Source organism: Orycteropus afer, unplaced genomic scaffold (genome assembly GCF_000298275.1).
Source record: "Orycteropus afer afer isolate SDZICR_OR568_19922 unplaced genomic scaffold, OryAfe1.0 scaffold00002, whole genome shotgun sequence".
NCBI lineage: Eukaryota > Metazoa > Chordata > Mammalia > Tubulidentata > Orycteropodidae > Orycteropus > Orycteropus afer.
In genome coordinates, this window is record NW_006921589.1 from 14,298,414 (window position 1) to 14,308,829 (window position 10,416).

At 44.0% G+C, this 10,416-nt stretch overlaps 1 protein-coding gene across 1 annotated transcript in view; it reads left to right on the forward strand.

Moving 5' to 3' along the window:
- The window catches only part of MARCHF4 (membrane associated ring-CH-type finger 4), a 123,252-nt gene extending 113,036 nt beyond the window's left edge, over positions 1 to 10,216 (forward strand). The window contains exon 4 of the mRNA XM_007959808.2: positions 9,849 to 10,216. Coding sequence (XP_007957999.1) covers positions 9,849 to 10,216 — 368 coding nt within the window. The remainder of the gene's footprint in view (positions 1 to 9,848) is intronic.
- Positions 10,217 to 10,416: the final 200 nt, after the last annotated feature.

Consider the following 10,416-nt stretch of genomic DNA (forward strand, 5'->3'; position numbering starts at 1 on the left):
GACTCTGTGAAGCCATGGATAGACAGAGTGACCAGGATTCTGCTGGCTCTGATGCATTGAGAAACACTATGTACAACTTGATTAAAGTCACCCAGCCTGACAGGGGCCCAGCTAGGAAGAGAATTCTGACAAGTCACCTCCAGGGCATACCCTCTCTTTGGCACTATCAAGGCATTGAAGTGCTAGAAGTCCAAGGGGAGGTTCATATTCACCTTCTTTCACTGCTGTAGGCATCCTCTGGCCTTTGAGTCTTTATTGTTGGAAGAGTTGCCCAAACTAAGGTTCAGTGCAGACCCTGGATCCTCATCTTGCCACTTTCACTGTTCCTCAGGCTGGACCTCAGAAGAACAGTCTGACTACACTTTTGTGAAAAGCACAGGGCTGTGCCCCTGGAGAATATTGGGCACATGGTGACATTGCCAATCTGGCATCTCCCAGCAGTATCCTCTGAACCCACCAAAAATAGCTGGCTATTTCTCTCCTACACTTTCTTGACATGTTCTTTAGTCCAGATTCTAACCAGGGCTGGGCTCTTGAAGGGTAGAATCGGGAAGATAAGTGTCTGGCAATGGTGAGGCTTCAGTGTAAGATATGTAGTCTTACTCCACAGCCACCTGACAGTGGTTTCTGTAAGGGGATGGCAGCATGGCCCTGGCACATGACATGACTCTTGGTGGGCAAGGAGGCACAGATGTGAAGGTTCGTTTTCACGTCTGTAGAATCAGTTGCTCCCTAGAGCTCCTTTAAGCTCTAACATGTTACTCATCTATAAACAATGACTCAAGCAGAGGACTGGGAAGGACAGATAGGAGATGGAAAAACAGGTGCCTATGGCTGAGGATGGGGTTGACAATGAAGAAGGAGGAAGAGCTATGAGTGGGTCTTCTCAGTGTCCTGTAATTCCTGCTCTGTAACAATCAATTATCGTGTGGCACTGAGTGTTCAGTGGGGGCCAGGCATCAGCACACATCATCTCACTACTGCATTTAATCTTATAACAACCCTGTAAGGAAGGTGTCAACCCCAATTTAGTGATGAGAAAACAGGCTGAGAAAAAGGAAGTAACTAACCCAAAGTGGCAAAACTAGTATGTGGCAGAAACTCTGAATATTCAATACATATTCATGGATGAGTTGATTCTCAATTATGGGCCCCAAAAGGCTTTGGGTCTCGGACAGGAAATATCTATTCCATTGCCTTGGAGTCCTCAGGTGGTACAAATGGTTCATACAGTTATCCGCTAACCAAAAAGTTGGTTGTTTGCGTCCATCTTGGGGCACCTCAGAAGAAAGGTGTGGTGATCTACTTCTGAAAAAGCAGTCACTGAAAATCTTATGGAGCACAGTTCTACTGTGACAAACATGAATGGGGTCGCCATGAGTCAGAGTGGATGCAATACAAACTGGTTCTGTGGCCTTACATTTTTATATCTGTCACATTCTAGAGTATTTTTAAAAATTAATTCTAGTTCTTATCTCCATCAAAATGTAGAGCCTTCCATGGGACAGTGAGCAGGGATAAGGACCATGAGACTCAAGTGTGGACCATGGACAAGCAGCATCAACATCACCTGAGAGCTTCTTAGAAATGCAAATTCCTAGGCCTCACCTCAGACTGAGTCAGGATCTCTGGGGATGGGGCCTGGGAATCTGTGTTGTAACTAGTCCTCCTGGTGATTAGGGCACACTAAAATCTGAAAACACTATTCTACAATTGTTAGCATTTTTATGCCCCTTAAACTAGGATATTAGCAGGAGATGAAGAGTGGAAGGAGGGGGAGCTGGCATCACTGAGGGGATCACAGGGATCTCTATAGATTTCTCAGTTAGCTTTGGTCTGTTAACTCCATACATCATAGGAATCAGTTTTTTGTTCCATCACAGGTGCTCATGGAAGCACATAACAGGTACTCAGGAAATACTAGCTAAACAATTTGATTGAATTTCCCTGCTATGGACAGTCAAGATCCAGTAGCCGTCCTGTCTCAGGGAGCACCCCCTGACAGGGCTGTGGGAGTTTGGGGCTGGGGTGGTTGTCCAGGCAGACTGGCCCACTGCATTCCCATCTCCTACAATGGCAAGTGTCCATTTCAGCTGAAGGCCCAGGAAACCTATGATGACCAATGAAGGGTTCTGACAACTGACGGAGCCTATAGCTATGTGAGGAAGAGGAGCCCCCAAAATGAGATACATTACAAAGACGGACGTGGCAACACTTCTGGAACTGTATTTCCCACCAATTCAGAGGGTTAGGTGCATTTTCAGTGGTTACTTGTTAGCTACCCTTGAGCACAGCTTGAGTCATGGCAACCTTATGCATCATGAAACAAAAGGCCACCTGGTCCTGCACCACCCCTGAGATCACTTGAGAATCTATAAGGTTTTCATTGTCTGATTTGCACCAAACCTTCCCTCCTAGCCCATCTGAGTCCAGAAGCTCCACTGAAACTTGCTCAGCAAGAGAGCAACACACAGGCTTCCACTGGCAAACCGGTGGTGGCTGCGTATAAGGTTCATTGGCCAGGAATTGAACCAAGGTCTCCTACACGGGAGGTGAAAATTCTACCGTTGAACCACCAATGCCTCATTAGGTGGCTACTGAATACTGCTGAGGAATTCTGGTGGCGTAGTCCTAAGGCATTTGACTGCTAACCAGAGGTTGGCGGTTCAAACCCACCAGCTACTCTGCAGAAGGAAGACTGGGCAATCTTTACTGGGCAAGATTTACCACCTTGGAAACCCAAAGGTGTTTGCTATGAGTTGGAATCGACTCGATGGCAGTGAATTTTGTTTTAGTTTTTTGGAATGCTGCTAAATAGACAAGTCCAGAAGCAGACTTAGTCACTAATTACTGAGTTGATTTTACCCTGTGTTTTAATTTCCCATTGTCTTCTGCTACTTCCCTGCCTCTCTTCACCAATAGCCTTGCCAACTTCTTCAACCTTGCCCACTTCACTCTACCAGATGAGTCCCACTCATCTTCCCACTATTCCCCCCCCCCTTTTTTTTTTTTTAATTCTGCCACCCAAGGAATCAATAAGTAATTTGTGGAGCAGGAAGTAGGTACAGGACTGAGGGGAGTGGATGTGAATGAGATATTCCATTCGTGCTTTTCCAACTTTTGCTAAACAAGCATTATCTAGAAAAACAGGTGCTCCTGCCTTCCTTTCAGCCACCTAGCCATTAAAATGGTTTAATTACTTCCTGAACACTAGGCAGTTAGATAATTAGAAAGCAATGTTCAGACCAAAATTTTAAGCCACTCTCTTCAATCAGGGTAAATTTGTGTGATCAAGAAGCTAATTAAGAATCAAGTGTAATGGATCTTACTGGTAAGAGTCAGTTTTGAGCTTCAAAAGATCCTACTTCTCTCTTCCCCAGGTCCCATCTTCTCCCTTACCTCCAAGTCTTTCTTAAATTCCTGGTGCCATTCACCTGCTCAATACTCAACTAGACCTGGCCCCTGCCCTCAAGGGGCTTATGGTCTAGGGAAAACAGCATAGCAATATTCCAGTAAGGCTTGTGGAGCGAATGAACAGATGAACAGCTGCAGTGCCAAGGGTGGCAGTGGTTGTTGGTTGCTATTAAGTTAGCTCCAACTCATAGTGAACTTTGCTATAAGAATGAAGCATTGCTATAAGTGTATATCAAAAAGGCTGACAGAAATGATAAGAGCCAGCTTATCTGAGAGTGCAAGAACGGGACAGAGAAGAGGTCTCCTTGTCCAGAATCAGTCAGTTTGGATCATGGGGTCCACAGGTGGTCTTCAGATTTATGAATCCCCTAAAATTATAAGGACAATTTGGGTGTGTGCATTTTTTTTCCCACAGATACAGTCCTGAGCTCTCATCAGATCTTCAAAGGGGTCCTTCACACACACAAAGGGTTAGCAACTACTGGGCAGCTGGGTGATGCTGTCTCTCGGTCAATGAATTGTTGAAGCAAAGTTGCAATGTCAAGAACTGTTGGGGTAAAGCAGGAAAAAGTGGCAGTTGTAGGTGTCTTGTCTCCTAGAATCACAGTGTGTTGAAGATTGAGAAGGCTTGGAAGAGGCTACCATCCATCCCCTTCATTTTACATGAAGTAGGCTGGAGTGACTCATCACCGTTTGCTTCCATGAGTCAGCTCCTCTCCCAGGGGCAAGGCTCGCTGCCCCTGGATTTTAAGTTGTTGCAGGAAGAATGGAGCCTCACAGCCCAGTCATCTCACTCACGACCCAGAGTCCAAGCTTCCCCAACCACTCTCATTCCATGGACCATCCCCTTCCTGCTTTATTCATCCCTGATCTGACCCCATTTCCCTAGCCATTCCATCATGCCCTCTGGAATTCACAGTCCAGTATTTGCTTCAGTTGAAACATGGCTGTCTCCTGAGAGTTCTGATTCCTACACAGCTCTCTCAAGTGGTGGCTGCTTTTTCTCCCACAACTGTATTCTATTGGGCCTGGAGGTGGGGTCCATGTTTGCTTTATTCCTCATCAACACTTCCAAACTACCTCTCTTCCTTTATCCTTGAGAACCCCTGGCCCATTACCCCTCCTTTCCCTTCTTGATGCTGTTGGCATTCTTTGATGCACCTGGCTAAATAGATGTCATCATATATAGATGAGTGATTCTTAGCAGATGTGGTACTATCACCTAGGGGCATTTTGGAAATTTATGGCATTTTTCTGTTTGTTTGTTTTCTAATATTTTGTGCCCCAGCATTTATATTGAAATTTATGTTGTTTGTTATAGATGACTTCCTATTTGTTTTTCTTTATATTGTCTGTATTCTTTATCATTATTATTTTTTTTTTAAAAAAGAAAACATTATAGCTTATCTTATGAATTTCATTTCATGATAAGAAAGGGGAATATTAAAATATATTTATTATAAATGGGGGTATCTGGTCTGATAGCATTGAGGATGGTTGATGTATACTCTATCCAACTCCCTGGTTTTTCCATTATTCCAAAAGTCTTTCCCTCCAGCCAACTTCAGCCCTTACTCAAGTGGTCATCCTTGAGACCTCTGCATCCCTAATAATTATACCACTTCAGAAATCTTGATTTAAATATTCCACTCTCTAACTATCACCTCCCATTATTAACACTAACTCCAGTACAGGCAGTCCCTGACTTACAATGGGGTATCATTCTGAAAACTCCATAAGAAGTCAGTTCTGATATAAGTTGAATACCTCTTTTTTCTTTTAATTTTCATTATCATCAGTCTCTTTATAAATCCAATCTTTGAACATCTATCTGCAAATGAACATCTGAGGATGATAACATCAGCAAAGTACTTGCTGCAACACTGTATATAGTACCTGTTAATAATAAGATGTACAAAAGAAAGATGGTCCTATGTACAGTTTGTCATAACACAAATATGTTATAAATCAGAGACTACCTGTATTCCCACTCCAGCAACTCTCCAACCTCATAGAAACCACCAGATGCTGACCTTCTCATTTTTCCTTATTCCTTATCCCTTGTGTGTTCTCACTTTTCTCCTCCCCAGCAGACTCATGGGACAGTGTGGTAACCACTCCCTTACAAACATCCACAATCCTCATGTCTACTTTCCTAGAAAAACAGTCACATTAGCTAAGCCCAATTTTCCTATTTCTCTACACACTTACACCTGAGCAGTCCGGTGAAGGTACAGGTTGCTGTTAGATGCCATTGAGTCAGTTCCAAATCATAGCGACTCTGTATGCAGAACCAAACACTGCCCAGTCCGGCACCACCCTCACAATCTTTGCTATGCTTGAGCCCATCTTCACAGCCACTGTGTCAATGCATCTTGTTAAGGTATTTTCCCTTTTTCACTGACCCTGTGCTTTACCAAGCATTATGCCCTTCTCCAGGGGCTGATCACTTCTAACAACATGACCACAGTGGGATGAAACCTGGCCATTCTTGCCTCTAAGAAGCATTCTGCCTGTACTTCGTCCAAGACAGATTTCTTCATTTTTCTGGTAGTCCATGGTATTTTCCATATTCTTCACCAACACCACAATTCGAAGGCATCAATTCTTCTTCATTCTTCCTTATTCATTGTCCAGCTTTCACATGCATATGAGGTGATTGGAAATACCATGGCTTGGGTCAGGCACTCCTTAGTCTTCAAAATGACATCTTTATAACACTTTAAAGAGGTCTTTTTGTGGCTGATTTGCCCAGTGCAATGTCATTTGATCACTTGACTACTGCTGCTGTGAGCACTGATTGTGGATCCAAGTAAAATGAAATCCTGGACAACTTCGATCTTTTCTCCATTCATCATGATGTTGCTTATTGGTCCAATTGTGAGGATTTTTGTTCTCTTTATGTTCAGGTGCAATCCATAGTAAAGGCTGTAGTCTTGATCTTCATCAGTAAGTACTTCGAGTACTCTTCACTTTCAGCAAAGAAGAGTTTGTCATCTACATATCTCAGGTTGTTAATGAGTCTCTCTCCGGTCCTGATGCCATGCTCTTCTTCATATAGTCCTGCTTCTTGTACAGAGAAAGGAAAAAAAGAAATCACACAAGTGACTAGACTCACTTCAAATTTATGGCTGTAATTCACAAATGGGCACTCAACATGGTCAAATAATTTTACCACAGCTGCCTAGGAATTCACTTTCTTACTTTCTAACATCATTTTTCCCACCTTCTCTCGCCACAAATTTTCAACACTTCCTCCCTTATCCCCTCTACCTAAGCTGATGACTTCACGGAGGAAAATAATGCACTTGGATAAGAACTACCTAATTTTTCCACAATCAGTCTTATTATTCCTACCTCTTCTTGTGCCCATGGAACTAAAGAGCCCTTCTCATTTTACTTTAGTTGACCTCTCAATAGCATTTAAAATAGTTATCATACTCTTTATTGAACCACTTCCTTCTGTAGACTTCTCCATTTTCCCACTTACTGGTCTTGCTTTTACCCCACTGGTTGATGCTTCAGAGCCTCCTTTGCTAGCTCTGCCTCCACCAAATTCCCCACCAAACTTTTAAACATCAGAAGCAGTGTTTCTCTCATTGGCCTTCTTACCTATCTACCCTCTCTCCCCAGGAGATCTTGGCCATTTGCAAGGCTTCAAATTCAACCTCTACCCTGGGGATTTCTATCTCCAGGCCAGACCTCCCCATAAACTTCAGACTCATATGCTCACCTGCCCACCATTTATACTTCTACCAGTTATCTTAAGCTTAGCATGACCAAAATATAACAATTAATTACTGTGGGCGGCTGAATAATGGCCTCCAAAAATATCCAGGTCCTAATCCCTAAAACCTCTGAATGTTACCTTATATGGCCAAAGAAACTTTGCAGATGTGATTAAGGATCTTGAGATGGGCCCTAAATGTAATGACAAGTATCCTTATAACAGGAAAACAAAGGGAGATTTACAACAGAAGAGTAGTAGGAGGAGGAGTGACAATGGAAGAAAGAGGTTGGAGTGATGTGAGGAAGAGGCCAAAGAATGCAGGTGACTCCTAGAGGCTGAAAAAGACAAGGAAATGAATTCTCCTCTCAAAACTCCAGGAGGAACCAGTCCTGTTGACACCTTAACTTGAGCCCAGTGAAGCTAATTTTAGACTTCTGGTCACTAAAACTATAAAAGAATAAATTACATTGTTTTAAGCCACTGGATTTGTAGTGATTTTTTACAACAGCAATAGGGAACTAATACAGTCACCGTCACCACCACTCCCCAAACCCAAATTCCCTATTCCCTTGCCGTCCACATCTTGGTAATTGGACCATTACTTGTCCAGCTGCTGAGGCCAAGCACTTCAGAGTTATCCGTATTTTTCTCTTCACTTACACCTGATCTTCAGCTCTGCTTCCTGACTGGAACACTTTCTTTTTATCTCCACTGCTATATCTGTAGTTTAGGTCACCATCAGAATCTTGGGTGTTGCAAACTGTTTTGCATTTGACTGCTAACCCAAAGGTTGGACATTCAAGTTCAGCTAGAGGCACCTTGGAAGAAAGTAGTCGACTTCTGAAAAATCAGCCATTGAAAACCCTATGGAGGGAGCACAGTTCTACTCTGACATACAGGGGGTCTCCATGAGTTGGAGTCACCTCAGTGGCACCTGGTAACTGGTAGGCCACTATCATTTCTAACTTGAATTCTGACAACACTTCCTGCTTGGTTTCCTGTCTTACTCTTGTTCATCTTCAGTTTATTGTTCCCACGAGTAGTTTCCAAAGGGTAAATCAGATCACAACATCCCCCCTGTTAAAACCCATCAATGGTTTCCTCTTATATTCAGGATAAAATACAAATTCCTTACTATGGTTACAAGGTCTTGATATAGGCTGGCCTCTTCCCACCATATCTCCATCATTCCCCACACCCTAGCCACACTGACCTTCTTTTTGACTCTTACTTCATTCCCAACTCATAACCTTTGAATTTACAGTTCCTTCCACTAAAGTGCTCTCTCCCAGATCTTTGTATGGATCCCTCCATCTCATCATTTAAATCTCAACTCAAATATCACCTTCTCCAAAAGGTCTTTCCCACCACCCTAGCTAAAACAGGACTACTAACTCCTACAGCCATTGACTATTTAACCTGATTTTAACTTCCTCATAGTATAAGCCAGTAGCTGAAATAGTCTATTGATGTCAGCAAGCTCTCATAGGCGAGATGCTACTGTCCTGCACACTGTAGTATCCCCAATGTCTGGCACATCCTAGGCTCACAATGAATGTTCATTTGCCTGGTTGCCTGGTGTGGCTTGTTTCTGACTCCACTGTCCCACTGCCTATGGCCAGTATAACTTACAATTGAAACAAGGTTATGTTTCTCAAGGGTATTTGCATCTCAGTAGCATTGGGCTGTTGTGCAGAGTTAACCCATTGAATTTCAGATATCATTCAACAGGTAGGGAATGACGGTGGGGTTTCTAAAAGAAACAGAGCTTCAAATCAATTCATTCCGGTTCAACTCCCTGCAGAGCATTTGCATTGCTACCCCAGGTGTACTTGGATCATTTTGACCAGAGCTTATGTATATGTGAGAATCACCTGGGATTGGTAACAATCACCTGGGGATCTTGTTAAACTGTAGATTCTTAGAGATCCCAACCAAACCAAACCAACCCACTGCCGTTGAGTCAGATCCAACTCGTAGTGGCCCCTCCTTGGGTTTCCGAGGCGGTATCACTATGGAAGTAGATTGCCCAACCTTCCTTCCAAGGAGTGGCTGGTGGGTTTGAACCTCCAGCTGTCTGGTTAGCAGTCAAATGCCTTAGGCACTATGCTACCAGAGCTCCTCTTATACATACTAAGTAATTCTTATTTATACATCAGGTGATTGTTATGTATACATAGAGCTTGTTAAAATGTAGATTCTGATTCAGTGTATCTGGGGTCGAAATGCAAAATCTCAGCAGGGAGTTAAACTGGAAAGAACTGGTTCAAAGCCCTGTTTTGAAATCATACAATTCATTCAACATCTGCTCAGTACTGGGTGCCATGGATACATGGGAGAGGGAAGGAAAGATACTGATATTAAGCCTCAAAGGATGGATTGGATTTTGTCAAGCCAAATAGTTGGGGAGAGGGGAGGAGAGTAGGCAAAGGCATTGCAAGTTGGTGGCCAGCGATTTTACAAACACTGGATGGTAGTCCTCCACTGTCTACCTCCTGAAGACTCCTTGAGCCTGAGAATCTAAAGATGATAAACATATGACTAAGAGCTGAAAGGTGGGTTTGAAAAGAACAAGTCAAAAGAGATAAAAGCCTAGCTTACCCCATGCCTACATCTGTTTATAAAGGGGCACTGAGGTTCCCTCCCAACAGCCATTACCCTTTTTCACTTGGCTTTTGTTCTTCTCCTCTCCCTGATGCTTCAGGCCTCATCATCCACGAGGGACCTTCTGTGTACCGCATCTTTAAACGGTGGCAGGCTGTCAACCAGCAGTGGAAAGTGCTGAATTATGACAAGACAAAAGACCTGGAGGAGCAAAAGTCAGGAGGCAGGACCAACCCCCGGACCTCCTCATCCACCCAGGCCAATGTCCCCTCCACTGAGGAGGAGGCAGTGGGCACCCCTGCCCCTGAGGAAGGCCCTACCCGGGCCACCAGCCATCCCTCAGGCCCTCTGTCCGATCACCACTGTGCTTACACCATCCTGCACATCTTGAGTCACTTAAGACCTCATGAACAGCGGAGTCCCCCCGGTGGCAGCCGAGAGCTCGTCATGAGAGTTACAACAGTATGAGAAGAGATCTGGAAGGAACATCTTAACCAAGCATAGGAGAAGGGAACTGGGCTGGGGGAGGGCGGTGGCACACCTGTCAGGGAGCAGATGCGGAAGAAGTGTGGTGGCACTCCAAGGGCCAGGGCAGAGAGCAGGCAGGAGCTCTGGAGGCAGAATTGGAGCTGGTGTGAGGCTGGCACTAGGAGTGGGTTTGTGATTTC